Source organism: Sesamum indicum, linkage group LG8, assembly GCF_000512975.1.
Source record: "Sesamum indicum cultivar Zhongzhi No. 13 linkage group LG8, S_indicum_v1.0, whole genome shotgun sequence".
Taxonomy (NCBI): Eukaryota; Viridiplantae; Streptophyta; class Magnoliopsida; order Lamiales; family Pedaliaceae; genus Sesamum; species Sesamum indicum.
The window spans coordinates 19,855,054-19,880,741 of record NC_026152.1 but is presented as its reverse complement, the minus strand read 5'-3'; the positions used below and the strand labels follow the sequence as shown (position 1 = coordinate 19,880,741).

The 25,688-nt window shown below is 36.7% G+C and overlaps 4 protein-coding genes across 6 annotated transcripts in view; all 4 read left to right on the top strand.

The window, feature by feature from the left end:
• On the top strand, positions 563-2,445 carry LOC105169580 (probable 2-oxoglutarate-dependent dioxygenase At5g05600). The gene is made up of 3 exons (XM_011090005.2): positions 563-1,236; positions 1,566-1,893; positions 1,997-2,445. Exons 1-3 carry the CDS (start codon positions 770-772, stop codon positions 2,249-2,251), a joined length of 1,050 nt encoding a protein of 349 aa, XP_011088307.1. The 5' UTR covers positions 563-769; the 3' UTR covers positions 2,252-2,445.
• LOC105169900 (probable esterase PIR7A) lies at positions 2,647-4,988 on the top strand. Of its 2 annotated transcripts, none has more exons than XM_011090453.2 (3): positions 2,647-3,668; positions 3,760-3,894; positions 4,037-4,988. In XM_011090453.2, exons 1-3 carry the CDS (start codon positions 3,246-3,248, stop codon positions 4,319-4,321), a joined length of 843 nt encoding a protein of 280 aa, XP_011088755.1. In that variant the 5' UTR covers positions 2,647-3,245; the 3' UTR covers positions 4,322-4,988. The 2 variants fall into 2 exon arrangements, with proteins under 2 accessions (XP_011088755.1, XP_020551516.1); XM_020695857.1 differs by having other exon boundaries at positions 2,959-3,668; positions 3,760-3,947; positions 4,037-4,249.
• LOC105169579 (kinesin-like protein KIN-12D) lies at positions 7,923-22,274 on the top strand. Its single transcript, XM_011090004.2, has 38 exons — positions 7,923-8,216; positions 8,413-9,091; positions 9,204-9,359; positions 9,436-9,519; positions 10,130-10,249; positions 10,329-10,442; positions 10,537-10,629; positions 10,754-10,914; positions 11,000-11,074; positions 11,197-11,284; positions 11,368-11,426; positions 11,550-11,613; positions 11,710-11,775; positions 11,865-12,047; positions 12,478-12,582; positions 12,701-12,936; positions 13,023-13,092; positions 13,197-13,250; positions 13,372-13,416; positions 13,500-13,579; positions 13,678-13,759; positions 14,019-15,725; positions 15,823-16,191; positions 16,449-18,968; positions 19,055-19,162; positions 19,242-19,363; positions 19,457-19,544; positions 19,627-19,701; positions 19,806-20,039; positions 20,116-20,214; positions 20,457-20,531; positions 20,611-20,669; positions 20,752-20,863; positions 20,957-21,067; positions 21,183-21,353; positions 21,442-21,507; positions 21,623-21,742; positions 21,927-22,274. The coding sequence occupies exons 2-38, from the start codon at positions 8,414-8,416 to the stop codon at positions 22,062-22,064; spliced, it is 8,787 nt and encodes a 2,928-aa protein (XP_011088306.1). The 5' UTR covers positions 7,923-8,216; position 8,413; the 3' UTR covers positions 22,065-22,274.
• The window catches only part of LOC105169577 (probable N-acetyl-gamma-glutamyl-phosphate reductase, chloroplastic), a 4,997-nt gene continuing 2,444 nt past the window's right edge, over positions 23,136-25,688 (top strand). The window contains exons 1-7 of one of the 2 annotated variants that reach the window (XM_020696502.1): positions 23,136-23,451; positions 23,676-23,831; positions 23,979-24,086; positions 24,329-24,415; positions 24,558-24,608; positions 24,706-24,777; positions 25,002-25,121. In XM_020696502.1, the coding sequence (XP_020552161.1) occupies positions 23,389-23,451; positions 23,676-23,831; positions 23,979-24,086; positions 24,329-24,415; positions 24,558-24,608; positions 24,706-24,777; positions 25,002-25,121 (657 nt within the window). In that variant the 5' untranslated portion in view covers positions 23,136-23,388. The remainder of the gene's footprint in view (positions 23,452-23,675; positions 23,832-23,978; positions 24,087-24,328; positions 24,416-24,557; positions 24,609-24,705; positions 24,778-25,001; positions 25,122-25,688) is intronic. The other variant, XM_011090000.2, reaches the window with a different exon arrangement.

Here is a 25,688-nt window from a genome sequence, read left to right as displayed (position 1 = left end):
TAGAAGATCATAAAATTTAATTTATATATATATATATATATGTTATTAATATTTAACAAAAAAGAATGCATATCAAACATTCCATATTATATCTGAACCCTTAATTTGAATTAAGTTTTAAACCTTGACTTTTTAATTCAAATACGGCCATTTATTAAGGACATCTTAGTACCATATTTAGTGTAAGTTCTACCGTAAAATCAATTTGGAGATTTGCACGACTAGTACTAAGTAGGTCCGACTAAAAGACGTGGATAATTTGTCATTTGGCAATTGGATAAATTGTCAATTCAATAATAGTAGCCCAAGAAAGCTGAATGAGGAGAGAAAAAGACACAACCACTACTAACCACCACTACTACCACCACACTCACCATTATTGAATGGTAGATGTGATTTATACTCACACATTAACCATGGTTTCTGTATTTTCTCTCATCTTCTCTATTATCTAGAATCTTTTCAACCTTGTGAGTGTCTAATTACACATATTTATTACAGTGACTTTTGTCTTAAACTCTTTCATTTTCCTAATTTCTTGACAATCTTGTATTTGTTGGGAGTTTAAAACTAAAATGAAGAAAGTAATAGCAGCAAGGAAATGATAATAAATGTATTAAATTGTCAATAATAGATGTTAGATATTACAATTCAAAAACTTGCACTCCTTAGTTACTTGTCCAAAACTTCACCTACAAAGGCCTGAAACCTTATAAACGAATCACTTCCACATTGCTTTTATTTGAACCAAACTCCAAACAATTCAGCCATGGAAGCAGTGCATCCTGATTTCATACAAGCCCCTGAACACCGGCCTAAACCCGATGTCACTGAAGCTGAAGGCATCCCGTTAATCGATCTTTCCCCGGTGAACTCCCCAGAATCTGATGCAGACGCCCTGGCACGTCTAGTGGCTCAAATTGGTGATGCATGCAAGAACTGGGGATTTTTCCAGGTGATCAACCATGGAGTGCCTTCACACGTTCGTGAAAGAATTGAACTAGCCTCCAAGGAATTCTTTGCTCTGCCGAAGGAGGAGAAGAAGAAGGTGAGCCGAAATGAGATCAACCTTTTCGGTTATTCTGACTTTGAGATTACTAAGAGCGTCAGGGACTGGAAGGAGGTTTTCGATTGTACAATAGAGAATCCGACCGTTATATATGCTTCGGATGAGCCTGATGACAAGGAGCTGAAAGAGTTGACTAATCAGTGGCCTGAGTACCCTCCTGAGTTAAGGCAAGTGCGAACTAAACTGAACTGAAAGATTGAAACATTAAGCTGTGGAACCTGCACAAACTGTGATAATTTTAAATAATTACAATTCATGTCTTTTTGCTTGTGCAATCAAGATATCTTGTATGATCATATACAATTTTCTGCTATACTAGCTACTCCTAGATTCCTGTATGCAATTTCTTATGCAGTATGTTTTATCTGCAATGATTAATTACGATTTTCTCGACTAAAATCTTCATAAAGAACCTTATAATAGTTCCCTTTCTCTGTTTTACATGACATCCTTAAAAAAATTCATCTCTATGATTGAATATAATTGCCCATTGCAGGGAGGTATGCGAAGATTACGCTGCAGAAATGCAAAAACTGACTTACAAGTTACTGGCACTCATAGCCTTGAGCTTAGGACTGCCAAAAGACCGGTTACATGGCTTCTTTAAGAACCAGACGAGCTTCATGCGGCTAAACTACTATCCCCCTTGCCCTGCTCCTCAACTAGCCCTTGGTCTTGGGAGACACAAGGACGCTGGTGCAATGACAATCTTGGCTCAAGATGATGTTGGAGGGCTTGAAGTGAAGAGGAAATCAGATGGAGAGTGGATCTTTGTCAAACCTACTCCTGATGCTTACATTGTCAACGTCGGTGACCTAATCCAGGTACAGTTCTTGGACTTTGAACATACTAACAAGATTTCACGTACTCCAGGTTTGCGTCCAGTTTAGTTACATATTGAAGATGATTGAAAAAGTGTTTTTACAGGTTTGGAGCAATGATACGTATGAGAGTGTGGAGCACAGGGTGACTGTCAATTCTCAGAAGGAAAGATTTTCAATTCCATTCTTCATCAATCCTTCCCATTCCGTGTGGGTGGAGCCCCTGGCGGAGTTGGTCGATGAGCAAACTCCTGCAAAGTACAAAGGATATAGCTGGGGAAAGTTTTATGCAACCCGAAAGCTTAGCAATTTCAAGAAACTTACCACTGAAAACATTCAAGTACATCACTTCAAGCTTTAGAAGACTTGTCTGAATCAGTGATTGTTATCAGTATGCGTAAATAATAAGTAACAGCTCTGGCTTTCTTCGGTTGTCAAGCTTTTGTCTAAGCTCTTCAGAAAGATTTCATGATTGGAACAAGAAGAAGCTTTAGTTGAGAATGTATCTATGTGTTTTCTTGTGTTTGGTTTCTTACTGGTTCTTTTTTCTTCCCACATGTTTCGTGTTCTGTCCTGCTACTTTTAGCAGTAAGCTGTCTCATGTTTCACCTAAATTTGGTGATACCCCAGCCTAGTCCTATGGGATGAACCAAAATGTAAGAAAAAATTATTACAAACTTAGGCATTGTGATCGAGGTTGGGAGGTCTACTCATGTATAGTTTGTCTGGGTTGTACGGAACGACTTTGAAATCCACACATACGTCGGACGTGTTGGGGTCTCCCTCAATAAAAACACTCCAGTGGCGAAATTAGTAATAGGTCTATAGGTTGGATAAAATGTAAAAGTCAAGTAAGGGTAAAATAAAAGCACATAGGCTATTTATAGGTTTTGTTTAATGGTATCGTACTCATTGAGCCTTCTCGGATCACACCATGCATCTCGCCATTGAGGTTTAGGTACTTCTCGGATCACACCATGCATCTTGCCATTGAGGTCTAGGTCGGTCAGGAAGACACAGATCCATTATCCTTTCATGGTATTTCTCATCTAACTGTGGGTATTTTATGGAAACTGGTGGAGTTTACCGGCATCACTTGGTATTGGTTTGCAGAAGAGTAGACAGGAGCTGATTATAATACGAAAATATATGCATCAACTTGAACAAAGTGACATTTCTTTATTCATTGTATGAAGCAATCCAACAAACATGGGCTCGCCCTGTATGGATGTCTGACATTTGTCATCACTCTCTGTCTTACTTCAACTAAAAAGTCAAGATTAAAGATGTTAGCACAATCGCAAATTTTCGGTTGATACAAATTGAACTTTGACTATCTTGCAACGAGAATTATAATGGATTATCAGAGAAAGTGTTGGATGTTTATGTTTCTCATGATGATAGTTCTCTTCCAAGACACGAACGCAAAGCGTTTTGTGCTGATTCATGGATCAGGACACGGAGCTTGGTGCTGGTACAAGCTAGTGGCTCTGCTAACATCATCCGGTCATGACGTTGCAGCCCTTGATATGCCTGCCTCAGGGATCAATCTACAGCACGTCCTTGATGTTCCAACCATATCTAATTACTTTAGGCCACTGATGGACTTCATGGATTCTATTCCCACACGAGAGAAGGTGATTCTCGTAGCTCATAGCTCTGGTGGGTTGGCTGTTTCTCGAGCCATGGAGAGGTTCTCGGATAAAATTTCTGTCAGCGTTTTTGTCACAGCCCTGATGCCGGGTGCATCTCTCAACGTCTCCACCCTCAACCAGGAGGTATATATGCCTAATTGGTTGGTAGTTCTGTATTTTGAATTTCCAAATTCCCTTTTTTTGGGGGGGAATTAACTTAGGATCTGTCTCACAGTTTCTCAGGAGTCAACAAGGTTCTCTTATGGATAGCCGATATTCATACGATAATGGAGACGACAAACCTCCAACCACTTTAATGTTAGGGCCCAAGTACCTGTCTGTGAACATGTATCAGCTGAGCCCAATTCAGGTAAAGCCGAAAACAATGATGTGGAACTTACTAGCACTAAGAACATCTATCAGGTGGGATTAACTCATTATTGCGTAGCTTTTAAGACATACATGCAAGAGAATTACAAGTACGAGGAAGCTGACTCGTTTTGCTTCTACAGGATTGGTCATTGGCGACTATGTTGGTTAGACCAGTGTATTTGTACACTGAAGAAGATATGTCGAGAGAACTAGTGTTGTCGAGTAAAAAGTATGCGTCGGTTAGCCGGGTTTACATCATGACTGATGAAGATAAGGTTGCAAGAAAAAAGCTGCAGCAGTGGATGATCAGACAAAACCCCCCAGATGAAGTTGTAGAGATCGAAGGATCTGATCATATGGTTATGATGTCTAGGCCTACTGAGCTGTTTGATGTCCTGCTCCTCATTGCTCAGAATTACTCTTGAAGGAGTCTTGGTTGGTGTCAAATAGCAATAACGCCATAGCAAATTCTACTCTTTCAGCCTTTGTTTTATTGCATCAGTGTGAGAATACAAAGTATCGGCATTATTTTTTTATTACAACGGCATGTCCGACTTCTTACAACTTGCAGCCAATAATTAACCCATGCATATCTCCTGAAGTTGCAGTATCTAATGATTCATTAACAAATAAAAATCATTGGAAAATCTATGGTTTGTACGCCGGATCTAAGAAGCCTTCACCGATTAAACGAAGAAACACATCAGCATCTTTTAATGCTTGTTTTAGACAGCAACATTTTACAGAAATCCAAGAAACCTCACCCCTCAAGTCCCATGAAAATCTGTTGCTGTTTTCTTCCTCATACAACAGCTTAATACACAAAGTTTCTTAAAAACTTCAGTTAGTTATCATCAACAGAACTACATAAGTATACTGTATATATGAATCTGAAAGAGCCGGCAACAGATGAGAAAGGAAACGCTGTATTCATAAGCAAAAAGCTCTTCACTAACAAGACTTCATGTACTTGAACAGAAAACTTGATTCTTGAAATTAAAGACAAAAAATAACTACTATACACCTCACGCCAACTGTACATGAAGTACTCTCCCTTTTTCAGACAAAACCGGATCGAACGATGGAATTCAAGGAAGAATACCGATATATGGAACTGGAACTGCATGATTCGGGCTAGCCGAAAATGCAGAATTTGTCTGTGTAATAACAGAGCCAACTGCTTCAACAAACACAATCACAAACTCTATGGCCATCTTCAGCAGTCCTAAGCATATTTCCAACCTCTGAATCACCATCATTTCAAACATATATATGTATGCTCTTTCAATTCTACTTTCCACTGTCCTTCCTTCATACACATGATGCATTTATGACTACCTACATATATAGTTGTCCGAATTATTGCCACCAACATAGGAAAAAGCTAAACGAATTAATATATACATTGCCTTTTTGAACTCCCAAGGGACAGATACAATATCCAAATACCCACATTATTGGTAGTTGAAGATAACAAAAAGGCCTTGTGGGTGTTATTTTTATTTGGAAAAATTGACTATCTTTCAAATTCTTGAATGCGACTTTATGTTATTCTTGTGATTAATGATTAAGGTGGATGAGAGCCTTATCCATATGTTCGTTCCAGTTGGTATATTATATGGGGTTTAAAGTAATAGTGGCGTTAAAGTATAGGTAAAAGCGCTTAATGACTAGGAAAAAAGCGTAATCCCCTTTTTCTTTATTATTACAAATAATAATTGTCCGTACAGAAAATCATCGTCCTTGTGGTGTTGTAAGTGGGAAGCAAAGATGAGTTTCTATATTCAAATGGGTTATTGTTTATATGCCTTAGACTTAGAATCTACTAATAAGTAAATGATTGTGATTTCATAATTTATACCAATTTTAGTACATCTCATTTGTGTTAGAATCCACCACCATTCTTAACGTTTGCTTAATCTTTAGTATTACCAAAATTTCTTATTTTTAATTATTTTGAGGAGTAATTACGTTCGGAATTTTTTATCTATAGTCTATTTATTTAAAACCATTCATATCTTTTGCGTAATCATAGAAATTATTACTAGAAGCAAAAAAGAATGAGTAGTTCGTGTATTATTACTGACGTTTCTAAGGAGTTTAGATATATTTTTTTTTCTAAAGCAATGGTGATTTGTGTAAATAATATTGACGATTTTAATATGTGCATGTATAGATAATTTGTATAGACATACAGTAGGTTAGGGTGTGTAGGTGTAATGATTCATATTATTTGGTTTTTTTTTATAACCAAAATCATTTCAATTTTGTAAATTAAAAAAGGAGCTATTAAACATATAAATGGAAATTTTAGGGGATTATGGAATTGGTATAAAATTCCAAGCAAAAAAATCAAAGAAAGATCCACCAAAGATGCTCCGGCCGCCAACATAAGAAACACCAAAGCCACTCCTTGTTCTTGTCCTTGGTATGCCATCTGACATTGCCCACAACTGTGCATTTCTTCCAAATATTTTATTAATTCATACATTTATTATTATTATTTTTAAATATAAAATATTTTAAAAGGCTAAAATTTAAAATATTTAAATAAAATAAAATTATAGATCAGATGCAATATTTATAGTACCATTTTTGTAACTAATATGTTTAAAATTGAAGAAATTTGTGACTAGTAGCCAATTATTTATTTTAAAGGGGTTTATAAACTTTTAACGTCTTATTTTTTAATTTGTAAATTTTTTTTTTAGAAAAATAGTTGCAAAATACTTTTCCAACACCATCTAAGTCCACATAAATTGAAGTTTTATGAGGAAAATAAAGATTAAAACTATATGTGAATTAATTAAATCTACTTCTTATTATTGGAGATATTGGTTAACTGAATTTTTTATATTTATTTTATTTTATTATCCACAACCAAACATATTTAATTTGATTCTAGTGTCACCTGCGGCATATAGCTGACTGAGTTGGATATATTTTTCTTGGGATATCTAATTTTTCGATTGAATTGGTCGAAAAAAAATTAAAATTATCAAAAATATAAAGTTACATTATTAAATTACAAAAATTAATTCGCATATAAACATGCCACTCCATAAGTTGAGGGACTACAATTGCATTTTTTCAAAGATTTATTTACGAATACTTTTATCATTTTGCAAAAATCGATGTCAAATTGATACAATTTAATAGTTTTTAGGAATATTTGATACAAAAAAAATGATTTTTGTGAAATGAGATGTAAAATAAATTAGGATAAAGGAATAAAAACTTAAGAAGCTATATGAATTGCAACCTTACACTTTTATATTTGACATCCATAAGTAGTTAGGTAGCATATAAATTATTTAAGTTATAAAGCACGTATCAATATTTATACGTTTTAAGGTCTTAAAGTAACTATATCAAATCCGCTCGAACACTCTTTGCATATAATCATCTCCTCGTTCAATTAGTTATAATTCATAATATTTTATTCATATACGTTTACAGTTAATTTGTTTATGTAGATTGAATTATTCATACTACTTTATGTACACATATCGAGCGTGCTGCAATAATCCATAAATTATTTAATTTCAAAAAGTTTAAATTTGAAATTTAAACTTTTCTTTGGAGGGTACTCGTAAAAGTAAAAGTTTCAGTTGAATTAAATGTTGGATCGAACTGATAACATTATTAAAAAGTTAATGAGAGTAGTTTGTAATTTCATAAATTAATTTATTTTAAAAAAGAATTTAAAAAGGAAAAGGAAATGGTAAGTGTAGCATAAATTTTGTGAAAATTGTATGAGGGCATGGGCCCGCCTACATGAAAGGTCCACAGCTCAACAAAATTCAAATTTTATAGCCGTTTGAACTTTAAACCCATTGCATTATTGCGCTTTTTCCCCATTTCTCCCAGAAATACCCCTACGAAATTCAAAACCACCTAGCGCGATTATCAACAATTTCAAATTGCACATCTCATCTCAGCCCTTCATCTCTACCCCTCTTCTTTAAGTCAACAAATCTTGAAACTGTTAACAGTCATTCACCGCCAGAGAGATAGAGAGAGAGAGAGAGAGAGAGAGAGAGAGAGAGAGGGAGGAGGGGGCTCTTCTAGTGTACTATTGAACAAGTCACGAATTTTTTTTGAAATATGGAGAGAAGAAGAAATTAGAACAGATGATTTTGGTTCAAGCTTTCAGTATAGAGAGAAGAATAAATCAGAATAGATGATTTTGATTCAATATTTTCGCTGAAAGCCAACGGAAACCCAGCTGAAGGCAAGCATTGTCTCCTTTCTGCATCGGTAGAAAACAATTTCAAGATTTCGTGGAGCCGGGATTCTTTTCCTCACTTCCTCTGTCAGGTTGGTTGGCTTCATTGCTAAATTTTCCCTTTCCCTTCAAGAAATATTCATTCTGCATTCATATTTGAAATAAGTTGTTTTCTTTCCTTCTCGGGGCTGTTGCAGAATTTCCCGTTTCACCAAGAAACAAATTCTCGATTTTGCACTGTGTTTTTGAATAAACTTGCTTTTTTTTCTTTTTGGTGGGGTGTGGCAGAATGTTGAGGGACTTCAAATTCTTGCGGCGAAATTCGGGTAAGAACACTAATACAGAGGAAGTTGAGAATGTGCCTGTAAACCCCAGGGATTCTTTGAACCCTCAGATGAGCACAGACCCCTCAAGGCCCCCACTGAATGCAATTCAAGAGCCCTCTCGAATCCCCAAAAGTGTCTCAGATCAGGATGTAAGTAGCTTTAAGGCCAGCAAAATTGATAGAACTCCGACTAAACCAAAGCCCAAACATTCAGATACATCAATGCCCTTTCGAACTCCAGAAAAGCAAGGGGCAACGTTGAGAAGCCGGTTCAATTGGGCCCAGAAGAGTGAGCATCCGTCAACTAATAGCGCTGCTGAGTCGAAGGAGGATGGAAGATTAGTGTCAAATATTAATACTCCAGGTTCCACTAGAGCTGCCGGCAGGACTAATTTGAGTTATTCTGAGTGTAATTCCACGCAAAGCACGCCAACTAAGAGCGTAAACAAGCCTCCAAATCCGAGTTTCTCTTTGACCAGTGGTTCTAGGGCTCTCAATGTGGGTGCTCGCATGGGCAATTATGCTGCATTGTCTAAAGGGATCCCGAGTTCTTGTAATCTATCCACTGTTGTTAATACTGTCGAGGTTCCTTATTTTGAACTCAAGGAAGATCCATCATTTTGGATGGAACACAACGTGCAAGTAAGCTACTTTTCTTTTACTCCTGTGTGCACAGTTGAACAGCATGTTAGTTTACTGAGAAAAGTTCAATTTCAGGCTACTGTTGTCTAATTGTCTAATTTTAATGTTTCAGGTCCTGATTCGCATACGGCCACTGAATAACATGGAGAAAAGTAGTTTTGGTTACAATAGGTGTTTGAAGCAGGAGAGTGCACAAAGCATCACCTGGATTGGGCAACCTGAGACCCGATTTATGTTTGATCATGTAGCATGTGAAGCTATTGACCAGGTCTGTACTCTGTACAAGCTTTTGATTTGCAAGTGAATTGTATTAGAGAGGATGACTAATGCTACTCCATTTGCAGGAGACACTTTTTCGGATGGTTGGCTTGCCCATGGTGGAGAATTGCTTATCTGGATACAATAGCTGCATGTTTGCATATGGGCAGGTGATGCATAGATAGAAACGTGTATACTTTTTCTGTTGGATTAGACGTTCTGTGTGTTAGTATCTGGACAAACATATTTCTCTTACTATTGTTAATATTCTAAGGATGAAGTTTATATTAACTATTTCGATGTAATTTTGCTTTTGTATATGACTCTCTGAACATTAGACCTAGGCCAAAACAATGTTTTCTTTTCTTAAATAAATCCTTTGGGGTGTTTTGCCATAGAGAAATGTCTGTAACAGCATACTGCTCTGTAATAACCTATAGCAGAAAGATTCATTTAACTTTTGCCTGCTTTCAGTATAGTCTGCATGAAGACAACAACATCTGCGATTTAGATAAGTTGGGTACTGACTGGCACATACTGGTTTTGTTCTGTTTTTGCATCTGAAATCATATTAGATCTAACAAATGCTTGTTTTTGCATCTTAAAGTGAGACTAACATTCGTCCATTTTGCTTCCCCCACTAACTTTATTTTTTCAAGCCCTTGGTATCTCAATTCTGTTAACCATTATTATGGATCTCCAGTTCTAGTTGAACGGCATCAAATATTGCTTATTTTTTCTTCAATGTTGAATTTTACAAACTTTGATGTTATAATATAGACGGGTAGTGGGAAGACTTATACAATGCTCGGTGAGATTGAAGAACTAGAAGTCAAGCCCAGTCCAAACCGTGGAATGACCCCTCGCATATTTGAATTCTTGTTTGCAAGGATAAGAGCGGTAACTTTGACTCTATTTTCATCAATTTTGTGAAGTCACTTTCTGATACAAGCAATTAATATAGCACATTTCCTTTTAGGAAGAGGAAAGCCGAAGAGATGAGCACTTAAAGTACAACTGCAAATGCTCCTTTCTTGAGATATATAACGAGCAAATTACTGATCTTCTTGATCCTTCATCCACAAATTTAATGGTACTTCCAGTTTCTAATAGGTGAATTTGCTCTCTTGATTATCTAATGAATATAATTGTTCTTACTTCTCGTGTTAATCATCTCCATCTGTAAGTTACGTGAGGATATGAAGAAGGGTGTTTACGTTGAAAATCTATCTGAATTTGAGGTCCACACTGTGGGAGACATTCTTCAGCTCTTGACTCAGGTGACTGTTGTTTAGGTTTTCTTCTGATTTACTATGATTCACATAATAATTGCTGCTCTGTGCATCCTCATGTGTGCTTATGAAACACGTTCACTGTGCATTAATTTTTGGTTTCATGCTTTAGGGTTCTTCAAATAGGAAGGTTGCTGCGACAAATATGAACAGAGAAAGCAGTCGTTCGCACAGTGTTTTTACATGTGTGATTGAAAGTAGGTGGGAAAAGGATTCTGCCACTAATTTCCGTTTTTCCAGGCTGAACCTTGTTGACCTTGCTGGTTCTGAGAGGTAGAAAGTAATATTAAATTAGTTCAGATAACAATGCAAGTTTCTTTCTAAATTACATAATTTTTGCTGTTGCCATCCTCAACAGGCAAAAGTCTTCTGGTGCTGAGGGTGAACGTCTGAAAGAAGCTGCAAATATTAATAAATCATTGTCGACACTAGGGTACTAATATTGCTGTCAGTTATTGCCAAAATTCTGCATCATTTAGTGCAAGCTTTCCAGATCCTTTTTTCCTCTACCTTTTATATTGACATTTGAAGTGGACATTGCTTTGTCTTTTGCAGTCATGTAATAATGGTCTTAGTCGATGTAGCGCATGGAAAACCAAGGCATGTTCCCTACAGAGATTCAAGATTGACATTTCTCCTTCAGGTTCATTATTGATTTCCGTCTTCTATATTATCATAAGGTGTATCTATTATTCTGTTATGTAGTTAACATGTAAATAAATACAGGATTCTCTGGGTGGAAACTCGAAAACAACGATAATAGCTAATGTTAGCCCATCTATCTGGTACATTTTATTTCACAGTCCTGAAATTTCTTTTTCTCCTTATTTCATTCCGGAAAAGCATGTGTGGGGGCTCGAAGACTCTTTTTGTTTCGTGTACTATAAATCTGAATTCATCATCTACAGCTCTGCGGCTGAAACGCTAAACACTTTAAAGTTTGCTCAACGAGCCAAATTGATTCAGAACAATGTAAGATTCTTTTTATGCTTAGTGAAATCCAGTAAGCGGGAAATTAATAAATCCATATATTTACCTGCCCCTTTTCACTTGTTCTTCATGACGCAGGCTATCATCAACGAAGACTCGTCAGGAGATGTTACTGCATTGAAACATCAGATACAGTTGTTAAAGGTCAAGCTTGTTTCATATTGTTTTTTACATGCGTAAATTGGAGTAGAAGTAATTTAGAAATGAAAAATTTTAGTTGATTGTTGGAACAGGAAGAGCTATCTGCCCTCAAGCGTGAAAAAGTATCTCGATCATTGTCGTTTGGGCCAGCGATTGATATAGACACAAGAAACAAAGATGCTGATGACTGTAATGGAAGGATGGCTGCACAAGAACACCTGACAAGTATGCTAGGAAAAGAATCTCATGGAGTTCTCAGAGTGTCTTGTAAACAGGTAAGACATTTATTTTGTTATTGTTCTTGCAGAAAATTTGTTCAACTTTCAGGCATTTTACCACAGGATGATAATCTCTCCTCTGGATTAATTTACATAAAGGAGGACTTTTTAAGGATTTGAAATTAGCATGAATCTGGAATTGATAACTTGTTAAATGCCTTTGTTCCACCAAATCATACACTAGGGAAACAAGTACCAAGTTGAGTAACTACTCAGTAAGTCGAAGAATGCCCCTAATTATTGACAATTTACATTATCAGTGACCAGATTGCTTTCTGCTATCATTGATTGATGTTTTTTGCTCTATGATGCTGCAAGATAGTGATCTCGCATGTGCATGATTCTGTTTCTTCAAAATCAAGGTTTGTGACATGTAGACTCTTGGTTTTCCTCTCTCATTTTTGCTGGTGATTCAATTTTATTACAGTTAAAGTCATTGGAAACTACACTTGCTGGTTCCTTAAGGAGGGAACAGATGGCAGAAACTTCCATTCAACAACTAGAAGCTGAAATTGAGCAGCTGAACCGTCTGGTATCCCTCCTTCTGTTTTTTATGGTGCAGCAGGCCTTGTTAGAAACACATATAGAACATATTCCATGTTCTAACTCCATAGAAGCCTGATAAATTCTAGAACCTCATTCCTTACCAGGTTAGTCAAAGAGAGGAGGACACAAGGTGTACAAAGATGATGTTAAAGTTTAGAGAAGACAAAATTCAAAGAATGGAGTCACTTGTTGGTGGTTTGATATCGGAAGATGCTTATTTACTCAAAGAAAACAATGCACTTACGGAAGAAATTCAGCTCCTTCGTGCGAGAATTGATAAAAATCCTGAAGTGACACGCTTTGCCCTTGAAAATATCAGGCTCCTAGAGCAAGTTAGACGGTATGTTTTATGCACTTTTTATACATTTTTGCAATTTAAACTGTGCCTTGATTTCAATTCAGAAAATTTTCTTGGTGGACTTACAGGTTTCAAGACTTATATGATGAAGGGGAGAGGGAAATGTTAATGACTGAAATATCTGAACTGCGAAATCAGGTATCTTAACATATGTCTTGTGCTTCCCAATTTGTTCAAAGCTTCCACTAGTAGTGCTTTTCTTAATTTGTTGAAAGCCTTGATTGATGGATCTCTGTTGACAGCTTATCTTCTTCCTGGATGGAAATCCAAAGCATCCTAATCAACTTGACACAAAGGTGGCGAGTACCATGCAACTTTTAAAAGAGACCCTTTACTGTTTAGCAGCAAATGTATAACTAAGATTGAGGTCCACCATTTCTTCAGAAACATTAAGTTCTTATTTCTATTTTGACACAGGGTTCTTATCATGGCGGCAATGAAAGCGATTTGCATCTTAAGGAGGTACGATTGTTGTAGTTCTGAAATTAAGATTATGCTTTCACCTTCTTTGATCTTGGTATTTAATATATATTCCTCTTTTGCAGTTGAAGAAAACTCTTTTGGAGTTAGAAGAAAGTAAGACCAAACTAAACAGTTATTTGGAAGAAAATGCAAAGCTACGAGGGTGAAGTTTCGCATTCTTTTACACTCTTATTTGGTTTACTCAATTCAGTATGATCTCATTTCCTGATATTGTTTTGTGATCATGCTAATCTTCTGCAGTGAAATAGAGGCATTGCATGCATCATTAGATGTCATCACATCAGCACCTCAAGAGCATGATAGCAGTGCAGAAGTCATTAAGGTACGGTATGCTGATATTTTTTGAATTAAGATGAAACAGAAAGAAAACTGTTGTCATGGTCTAATTGGCAAAACGGTATTTGTAAATCAACATGCAACTTTATGATTTTTGCCAGCCATAATGAGCATCTGGCAGAGGTTTTCTGATAACTATTCAACAAGAAAAAGTATACATGCAGGCTTGGATTCTTTAATCATTTTTAATTTTGTAAAACTGCATTTTAGTTATTGAACTAACATATGAAACGACTTACTTTCAGGAATCCATTGTGGAAGTTCCCTTTTTCAGTAATCAGTCTACAACCCAGAGAAAGAAGGAAGAAGCAAGATGTGAATATCTGGTGAAGCATGCTGAAGAAATCTTGGATTTACAACTGGAGTTGGACATTCTTAAAACTATTCTACAAGAAGAGAGGTCATACCATGGTGAAACAGAGGAAATGGCCAAATCCGTAAATAGAGAGCTTCAATTGTCAAAAGAAAAGGTTATTTCTGTGACCAAACAGTATGAAAAGGTCCAGGAAGAGCTAAAAAATGTGAAGTTGGTTATTGAAGCTCTTGAGTCTCAACAAATTCATTCTATTCATGAGATTGAGGATCTCAGGAACTCTAACGTTCAGTTTGAAGAACTCTTAAAAGAAAAGGAGCTTGAAATTTCTTATTTGAAGGAGCAAGCTCATGGCCAAGAGTTCAGAGATCTCTCATCATACAAACATCCAAAGAGTGTGGACTCTCCTTTGGAAGCAAAGTTGAAGAAGATGCATGAATCTCTTGAAAAGGCTAAAAGACTCAACAAGTGGTATCAAAATGACCTTGCCTTCCAAGCAACTCATGAAGAAGAAGTCGAGGAAGTCCGCAAGCAAGTCGAGGCAGAAACTGCAGAGGTGATTGTTTGCTTGCAGGAAGAACTTTCTGCTCTTCACCAGGAAGTCCATGATAGTAAAATGAAAGAAATAGAGACGAGAGACAGGTTGGCGCAATTAGAAAATCAAATAAAGATCATGGAGGACAATTTGCACTTGAGGAGTGACGAAAACGCAAAACTAGTTGATATGTTAGAAGACAGAGAAAACAAATTAATAACACTGACGGAAGAATGGGAGCTAATTGCCAGTGAAATTGAAGGTATTCTATCTGGTGGGAATGAAGCTCTCAAAGATGCATCTGATCAGATTGATGTTATATCAAGTTCAATCCCTCATAAAAGAAGTTGGATTTCTGAACAGTTTGGAAGGATGAAAAAGTATATTTTTGAAAAAGAATTACTGATTGAAGAGCTGAATCAATGCTTAAAAGATGCAGTAGATAGGAGGGATGATATGGAGCGCATGCTGAGGTCTTTGAGAGGGGCAGCTTTGGTTATGACTGAGACACACCAACAGGAGTGCTGTGAAAAGGATAAAGAGATTCTCCTTTTAACGTCTGAATTAAATAATAAGACATCCACTATTGCAGAGCTTCAAAGCTTAATCAAGAATAGGGAGAATGAACTTAAAACAGCTTCAGCTTGTGCAACAGCTGCTTTGGTGATTGTGGACCGATTGTCAGAATTGAACTCTAATTACCGAGATGTTTCAAGCAATAAGGATCTCCAGCTTAAAGAGTTCAAAGAGATTTTTATCCAAAAAGATACCATTCTCCAGAATCAGGCTTCGATGATTATTGAAGCAGATAAACAGAATCATTCTCTCCAAGAGGAACTACAAGCATCGAAAGAATATTGCACTAAACTAAGGCTACAACTACTGGAGGAGCACAGAAGTTGGAATGCTCTTCAGATAGAGCTTGAAGAAAATCAAGAAAATGAAATTTTAGAAACCAGGGAAAAACTTAAGGAGCTAAATTCTGGTGTGTCAACACTGAAGTTATGCATGAATGAGCATATGAAGCAGAGTGAACATTTGCTAAAGAATAAAGTTCCAGAGATGTCAATTTGTTCTTCTTCCAATGATGAATGTAAATCATGGGTATGATCATAAATTGTCTCTTTTCCAAATATTTCCATAGAGACTCCGGGCTTTTATTTTATTGCACATTTAATTTATTAGTTTAATATTGTTGCAGACAGGTACCAAAACAGAGGAAGGCATCAATGACTACAGTTTGATGTCTGAAAGTAATATGAAGGGTGTGAATGGGGGAGATGCTGCCATTATTCTCCTAAAGAAGGACGTAGAAAATGCCCTCAAAAGCTTACAAGAAGTGCAAGCTGAGATGGGAAACTTGCGTTTGGAGAAACAAGAGATTTTGGCGTTTGAGAAATGTTGTCAGAGGAGCATTGGGTCCTTGACCAATCAAGCAGTTCTTCTAAATAATGCTATTGACGATTTTGAAGGTGAGTTTGAGCGCAAGGTAAACGCTTTGGATTGTAAAATAGGGAAAATGGAAGCGATAGTGCAGGAGTCTTTCACCTCCTTGTTCCAGCAAAGAGAGGTAGGATGTTTAATTTTCTGCATTTATTTTTGAGTGTTATAACCCATGCACTCGATAACCTAGCTTCTTTGTTAGCTTCCATGCTCTTCTATACTTTTTCCACATCACATTTTTTAATCATATCTGCTATCTCCCATCACTTAAATAGTATATACACAGAAACCAAAGAGACAATTTGGCTGATGATAGTACCACTTATCATATCTCATATAATTGACCTTGTGTCTTTCAACTGTGTCGGATTCCCATACTAACAGTTACTGGAAGCTGAACTGGATTATGCTAAAGTTGTTGCTGCCCAGAAAACCATTGAAGCTTCCTGTATCCTTGAGAAATTTGAGGAGGTTCAAGACACTGTGAAGGAAGCTGACGTAATGATAAATGAGTTAATGATAGCTAATGAAACACTGAAGCTTAATGCTCATGAATTGAAAGTAAAGGAAAATCACTTGACAAATGAGAGAAATAGTCTCGCCAAAGAAGTTCAAAGCTTGAAACTCTCCAATAATCTGAAAGATCAGAATTATGGGGAACTGGAGAAGCAGTATGACACAGATTTTGTCACCATGAAGGGGATGCTCGTAGAACTAGAGGACGTTATTTCTGAATTCCAGACCACCTCGATGGAAGAATGGATGTCTGTAGCAGCTGATTTCCGCAGTGTGAAGTCCCAACTTCATGACTCCACAAGATCAATTAGGACATTGCTTGAGGAGGTCTGGTCAGAGATTATTGTCAAGGATTGTGCTGTGTCTGTGTTGCATCTCTGCCACATGGGAATTCTCTTGGAAACTGCAAATGGACTGAATGCAGAAAATGGTCTACTTCACCACGGTTTGTGTGAGTCAAATTCCATGATATCTGAACTTCGGGAGCATAATTTTAGATCAAGGAGAGAGCTGGAAATGTGCAGAGTCCTCAAAGGGAAGTTGTTGGCAGATATCAAGAAAAGTTTTGATCGCATATCAAGTAAAGTAGATGAAGCTGGTGAGGTCACCCTTAAACTTACCTCTTTTGAAAAGAAGATACAGGACCTACAGTTTCAGGAAGAGGTGATGTTGCAAGTGTCGAATAATATGGGGTCTGAACTGGCTGTGCTAATGAAGGAGCTTGATCACAGTAACAAACACACAATGGAATCTATTCTGGATCAAGAAAAATTACTGAAGGAGAAAGATGAACTATTTCAACATCAGGAAGAGAACTTCATGATAGAATTATCTGCAAAAGATTTTGAATTGTTAATTTTGTCAAGTGAGCTAAAGCAGACGTTTCTCCTGAAAACTGACGTGGAGAAAACTTGTATCAGTACCCTTGAAGTCCTTGAAGACTTCAAGAAGGATATAGTTTTCAAGAGCTTAGATGCTGCTTTGAGTGAGTTGCTATTGCTTGATCAAGAATTTAAGTTTGACAAATTAATGGAAGGCTTTAAGATGAAGGAATCAGCTCTTGAAACTTCTTCTAGTCATATCTCTGAGCTTTATCAGCAAATCAACACGTTGCATAAGGACATCCATCTGTTTGAAGCAGAATTACATAGACTCCAAATTGAGCTTGAAAGCAAAAATGAAGAACTGGGAGGAATAAGCTGCCTTGAGAAGGAGAATGTGACACTGCAGGATCATCTAAAAGACCTTAAGGCAAAATATGGTGTACTTCTTCAGGAGTTGGAGGATAAAAAGGCTGACCTTCAATCCTCACTAAGAGGTACCCATGAACTTGGTGTTGAAAATCAAAGACTAAGAGATAAAGTTTCGGTGTTGGAGAATTGCATTGCCATGTTAGAGGAAGATGTAAGCCAGGCAAGGGTGGAAATTAAAAACCATGAGCTTTCTGAATCTGTTATCAAAGATGACTTGTGCTTAAGAATCCAGGATTTACAAAGGCAATTGGGCAAAGTCAATTCTTTGAAAGAAGAGAACATTTCGTTGAGAAATGAAATGAGAGTTCATGAGATTAATGAGTCCGAATACCTCAATGCTTTCAACTTGACAATTTTGAAGACTTTTGATTTTGCAGAAAGTTTAGATGCAGTGAGCTGCAAAATAGTTGATCTAATTAAGGATAAATTTATTGAGGTAGATGATACATTCCAGAAGATAGTTGATGAATTGGGAAGGACAGACCAACTCCTGGAACAGTTTGAGTACGTGGAAAATCTTGCTATGCGGATGGATTCTGAAATTCTCTCTCTTCAAATGGAGTTGTCAAGAAAGGATGATGTTCTGAAGGGGCTATTATTTGATTTGAGTTTGCTGCAGGAGTCTGCATCAAACAGTAAAGATCAGAAAGATGAAATGGAAAAACTGCTGGCTTCTTTTAGGGCATTGGAAATTTTTTTTGAACAGAAGTCACTTCAACTGGACAAAGCTGTTGGTGACGGTCGAATACTTGAAGATCAACTCCAAGAAAAGATAGCAAAAATATCCGTTCTTGAATTGGATCTTATGAAAGATCGTGAGATAATAAATTCACTATCTAACAAAAATGCCGAGCTTTTAGCTGGTGCTAAAGATGCCTTAGATGCAAGGAATTCAGTGGAAAAGGAATTATTGGAGACAAGGATCAAACTTGAGAACTTAGAGATGGAAGTTTGTAAAATGGAAACAGCCCTTTCCCAAATGAGTAAAACAACTGAATCATTGAAGAGCAACATGGATACTGTCACCTTTGAGAGGGATGAGCTGCAGAGCAAAGTTCTTACTTTGACAAAAGAGCTTGAGCTGGCAAGAGCTCTTGCTGAAGAAAATGAAGCAATTGCTGCTGAAGCTCAAGAGGTAATTTTGGCTTAATATTTTTATTTTATTTTTGGTAAATTGCTATTACGCTAATTACCCTGTCCTCTAATATGTATTTATGCCAGATAGCTGAGTTCCAAAAAGGCCATGCTGAGGAAAAGGAAGAGGAAGTGAAACTATTAGAGCGGTCCATAGAAGAGCTAGAATGCACCATAAATGTACTTGAACAAAAGGTATTCCTTTTGTAAGAGTTGGATATCCCTGTATATATATTTTGTTAACATTGCACTGACATGATTTCCATGCCATAAGGTTGATATTGTCAAAGGAGAAGCTGAGAGGCAACGGTTGCAGAGAGAGGAACTTGAGCTGGAGCTTCTTGGAGTCAAAGAACAAATGCACACCATGGAAAACAATGATTCAGATGTAAAAAGGTTTGGTAACAATTTTAGCACTTAATTGCTGCAGCCTTAGAAAACTGCTACCTAGAATCATCCTCTCTAAAGATTGGAAATACTTGTATCCAGATATCTAGCAGAGAAAGAGAAGAATCTCCAAGAAGCACTTCAACGGCTACAACTTCTTGAAAAGGAAATAGCAGCCAGAGATGCGGAGGTGACGTTCTTCCTTTGGTTCAAATAGTTTTCTTTAGGCTCATAACTTACCAAAAATGTATCTGACTGTTCTTCTCTGACAGATATCCCAATGTAAAGCTCATATCTCTGAGCTAAATTTACATGCAGAGGCGCAGGCTAGCGAATACAAGCAAAAGGTGGGGACTAATTTTTATTTAGAGAACTCATACGATGTATTTATAAAAATTTCGGATTGACCTTCAATAAAGGAAAATATTAACTAACAATCTTGAAACAATAGTTCAAGGCATTGGAGGCTATGGTAGAACTAGTCAAATCAGAAGCTCCTGCCACAAGTTCATCATCAAACAAATTGGAAAGAAATGCATCAAAGCCTAGAGGCTCTGGATCCCCTTTCAAATGCATTGGGTTGGGTTTAGTTCAACAAATTAAATCTGAGAAGGATGAAGAGCTCACTGCTGGAAGACAAAGAATAGAGGAACTTGAGGCTCTGGCTTCAAGTAGACAAAAAGAGGTAGCTCTCTTAAATGAATATCCAACCACCAATGAACTGGATATTCTCATGCTAAATGCCTCATTTTCTCTTGCAGATATTCATGCTTAAGGCAAGACTGGCTGCCACCGAAAGCATGACTCATGACGTAATTCGCGATTTGCTAGGCGTAAAACTGAATATGAAGAGTTATGCCGTAAGTTTGAGATTCAACTTTCCAGGTTTTAACCAAATTGTTTTGAAGCCTAGGGTGTGAGAAAATTAGCATAGACAAATAACAAGCAGGTCAAAATCAGTTTACATGAAACTTTTACTTGTCTGCACAACAAATGCTGAAAAAGGATAATGTGCCTGGGCACAGAAGTATGCAAACATTTATGTGTGAGAGAGTGACTGAAGCACGCCACACCTCACTTTAAATTTCCTTGTCATTGCTAGAATTTAATGGACAATCAGCAGCTTCACTCAATAATGGAGGAGGCTCAACACCAGAATGTTAAAGCTGAATTAAAGGTAAAATCTATTTCCAGTTAGCTTCAACTGTAATAAGAATGACCTGACGTTGATGCATCTTGCTGGATATCTCTTCCAGGAACAGGAAATTGTTAATCTGAAGCAGCAGATAAATGAGTTTGTTAAAGAGAGGAATGGGTAATAAGCTGTTAAATTATTTTGATAACTAACTTCCGTTTTAAATCCCAACTCACACAAGCTTTATTGATACTCGTTTTAGATGGCTGGAGGATATTGAAAGGAAACAGGCTGAAATGATGGCTGCACATGTAGCATTGGAGAAACTGCGACAGCATGATCAATTGCTTGCAACTGAAAGTGAGATGTTAAAGGTAGAACCTGGGTTTAACCCATTATCTTCTACGGTACACCACAAGGAATTCCTTGTTTACTATTTCATTTGTTGTGCTACTGCAATTTCTCAGATGGAGAATGCTAAGCACAAGAAGAGGGTGATGGAGCTTGAGCTTGAGGTCGAGAAGTTGTCTGGTCAACAGAATATTCAACAGCGCATCCATCATCATGCGAAAATTAAGGCAAGATACTGCTAAAAATGCTTAGACCCTTTGCAACTTCCTGTATTTTGTAGCGTTAGGATATACTTTATACTTCTGCAATCAGATACTCAAGGAATCCCTTGCAATGGCACAGGAAGAAAATAACTTATTGCGGTGTCAAAATGAAGACCTTAGCATTAAGTTGCGGAAAACAGAAGCTATTCTGTCACGTGTCAAGGAAGAGCTGGCTCAGTTCCGTGCAGCAAATGGTAGAAACCCCTACATTAATTTTGATGAGGAGCAACAGTTGGAAAAGAGGTTGAAGGTTAGTGCACAAGGAAACTTATCTTTGCACAAAGCAATTCACTCAATACACACACACAGACCTGATGGCCTGGTATTATCTGAAACAGGAAACTGAAGAGGAGAGACTGCAGTTAGCTCAGAAGTTAATAGGCTTGTGTACTACTGTACTGAAGGTTAGCAATCTATTCCTCTGACACACTAAACCTATTCTTCTCCTGTCGTAGCAAAACTGGCATCTTTTCCTATTGATCTAGTTCATCTCATCCCCTTTATGAATTGGAGTAACAGGCTGCTGGAATAACACAACGAACATCCGAGATAAGTCCATCTGCAGCTGAAGCAGCACTTGAACAGCTGAAGAATAGGGTCATTTGTCTTGAAAGGGAACTTCAAGATGTTAAACTCAAGGTAAATTTATCGGCCACCTTTTTTTATTTCACTCAGTAATTTCCACGGCAACTCTTCATCTATTTCTAGTTAGTTTTTTTTTCTTTATCAACTTGTATATATGTGGGTAGCAGACGGCTGTGAATCTGTCTCATATCTTCAAAGAAAATATACTGAGTTATTCTTTTCATTATCACTTGTTCAGAATCGAATATCAGAGGAAAGAATTAGATTGTCTGAGCTCAGGCCACAATCTTCAACAGCAAGCTCAAGGGCGGACGACAATTACCAAGTCCGAAATGGAGCTTCTCAACCTCAATTTCTTTCTCCTTTTGATCGATGAAGTCCATGACTGCTGCTCTTTAGTTAGCGTTTTGCTAGCAGATTACTTAGTGTTTGTTGTTCTGTAAATAATTCTTGTATTGTATGATCATGTATATTTCGTTCATACAGAAGAAATAGCAGATCAATGTTGTTGTAAATAAATCCCTCCAAAAGAGAACACAATTGTTCTTCTCAACTGAAGACAATCAAAATACTTGTACAAACTAAATATTTCTTCTTCTTATAGTTCTTTGCTGGAGTTTAAAATTGAAGCCTTTTCAAAATCCAATTTAATTCTCTTCCAAATATATTTTATTTTCTCTAGTGGTAATAATTAGAAGACAATTGTAAGTACTACATGAAATCAGTCTAATAATATTCCAATTTATTTTACATCATGGCTACATAGCTATTATTTATTGGTTGTTTCATTTTAAATAGGGTTAATTATACTTGGACATCCTCTAAGAATACGGAATTACACCTTCCCCAAAAAATTTCAAATTACATATATACTCCCTTCAAAGTTCACCATTTGCAATTAATTTCCTTTCATTGGGGTGTAGATGAAATATGTTGATATAAGAAAAAAAAAAATTACATAAATGTTCAATGTTACCCCTCACTAAATTTTCATATAAAAATTTTGCCTTTATAAAGGAAAATATATAATAATATTAACCTCACTATATATATATTATATTTATCTCCTTATAAGAATGAAAATATATATAGAAATGTTAAATCAGAAGCATTAAAATTTATGTAATTTTTTTGTTGAAGTTGGTATTTTCCTTCCAAATACTAATGGCATGAGGTCATGTGTATGTAAACTAAGAATTTTTAGATGGAGTGTAAGTATAATTTCAATTATTTTTTCCGAAAGAATGTGTTATTTTATGTTTTCAAATGGGTTCTGAATGTAATTAACCCTTTTAAATATAATCGTAAGTGTATTAGTTTTATTATTTTAGAGTGGTTTTAAGTGTTTTAAACCCTAATAGTTATCCATTTTATGTTTCTTATTCCTCACTCATATTTTATGTTCATATGCGCACACGAGATGACTTGGACTTTCCCTCTTTATGTCTCCTCAAATTTCAACTGAAGTCAAATCTATTAACACTTAAGAACGACTCTGCGCAAACAGATCAAAATTGTAGAAACCACAGTTCCTTTTTTCTTTTTTTTTGACGAGAGACCACAGTCTCTGTTGAACGCCTAAACCCCTGGCTTGAACAGAAGCTTTTGGCGTTCGGTTCTTCCGATTGGACCCAAATTTCCCCAGGCCAAATTTTGGTTTCTCTCCTTCTAGATATTTCTCCAAGAAGAGAAGAGCGAAGATGGGTTCTTTATCCTCTTTGAACTCAATCTATATTGATCGAGGCAGCTTCCCTAAATGCCTGGTACATCCAAATGCATTACTCCTTTTCCGTTAATTTTTTTGCCTGTGAAATTGGTTAAAGTTGAAAGCTTTTTAGCATTTGGGTGGTGGGTTTCTGGGATTACTGATGATTGATGCGACTTATTTTATGAAACCGATTGAAGTTGACTAATTTGGAGATTGTAGCATACGGTTTTGTGGAGTTATTTGGGATTATGACGAGACTATTTGGTTATCTTTTTGTAGAATGAAATCAAGAATTCAAGGGTCAAGAAGCTTTGTCTTAGAGCTTCTGTTGCCACGTCAGCACCAACGAGCTTACAGTCTGAAGAATTTAAGGCTAAAAAATTCGAAAAGTTCCGGATTGGGGTTCTTGGGGCCAGTGGTTACACTGGTTCTGAGGTATCTTTCATTGTACATTTGCTTTTTACTGTGTAAAGTGGGTTTTTGTATTACAGTTCGAAGGATTAGTTTCCTCTTCATGTATTTTCTACTTGATTTTGTCTTCTTGCCATTTAGCTTTATTCACTTTCTTATTTCTTGGTGCAGATAATTAGGCTGCTCGCTAATCATCCCAACTTTCAGATTACTCTGATGACAGCAGATAGAAAAGCTGGCCAATCAATTGGATCAGTGTTTCCTCATTTAGTCAAGCAAGTATGTACTGCATTATTGTTGTGAATGAAAACTTTGCCACTGTCTATGTTGTAATGTTCTTTTTTTCCTTATTTATTATTGTATTGAATATCTTATCATTCACCTGCCCCATTAAAACCTTTTTGAAACATGGTCGTCAGGCATCTCAATTTTTCTCAGTGAAGGTTGCAAATTGCCCAACTTTGATATTTTTTTTCTCTGCAGTTAATATCTCAATCTTTTCATTACATATGATTCGACAGGATTTGCCTGATATGGTTGCTGTCAAGGATGCAGATTTTTCTAATGTAGATGCTGTGTTCTGTTGCTTGCCCCATGGGACAACTCAGGTTTTTTAATTGTTCTCTCCACAAACTACCACCATTCTCAACCTGCAGTCTGTTTTGTTTCACCTCCTTTTCCAGACTTTTAATATGCAAATTCATGGTTATTGCTATCATTATATTGAAGGAATAGCTCTTCGTTTTGCAGGAAATTATCAAAGGTCTGCCAAGTAGTTTAAAGATAGTAGATCTATCGGCGGTATTTACTAGATCTAAACTAAGCAGCTGTCTTGTCTTATAGCTTGTGTGCAGTAATTTTCTTCTGCTGACATCCTTCATGAATGATGGTTATGTAGGACTTTCGGCTCCGGGATGTTGGTGAATATGAGGAATGGTATGGTCAGCCTCATAGAGGGCAAGAATTACAGGTCCGTTTTCTTGTCTGTCCTGATTGGTGGATAAACATCCAATATGATTTAATTTGACGAGGTTGTGTTTCTAAGAAAGTAGAAGCCAGTTCATGGGTTGGCAAGGCGTCCAGTGGTTTAGGACTACCACCACAGTGCCCAAACACTATAACAAATAGGAGCAAGAACAGGAAAAGATTTAGCCCTTTTATCTGCATCTAAATCCTCTGTGATCATATATGCAGAAAGAAGCTGTATATGGCTTGACGGAGATATCTAGAACTGAGATCCAAAGTGCGCGCCTAGTGGCAAATCCTGGCTGTTATCCCACTTCTATTCAGCTTCCTCTTATCCCCTTGATAAAGGTTGGTTTGGTTTTACCATTTACATATCTGCGTAGTCAGGAATTTATCTAATGAGTTTCAAAACATGAATAGCTAATGTGTCGTATGGAGCAATAAACCATGGATTCGATCTTGAACATTCAACAAAAAAGGGCCTGCCTCAGAACCAAACTCCTCTGGCTTGAGTTGTCCAAACTTGTAACCCAACGCATAATATGTATTGATTTTAAGATCCACTCCCAATCCTTAAGCTAAGATGGTAGATTTAGCTTTATTTCTCTGTCATTTTGTGAAAATTGTATCTGTTCATATTTTCAAGTATTCTACTCATGGAGTTTCCTAACAGGTATGTGAATACAAGTTAGGATCTTTGAGTAGGCAGCACTGAGTTCAGAGAAATATCTAGCTTTTCTAATTTTTTAACTCTGTCAAGAATCTTTAGTTGGATCTTTGAAGTTTGTTTTAAATGTCTTTCCTACTAAAGTATCCACATGCTGGGTACTAGATGTATGAAAATATCAGGATCCTCTTGCATAGAGAGAGAGTTATCCAGTCTAGACAAGTTTAATTTTGACACTATGGCAAAAT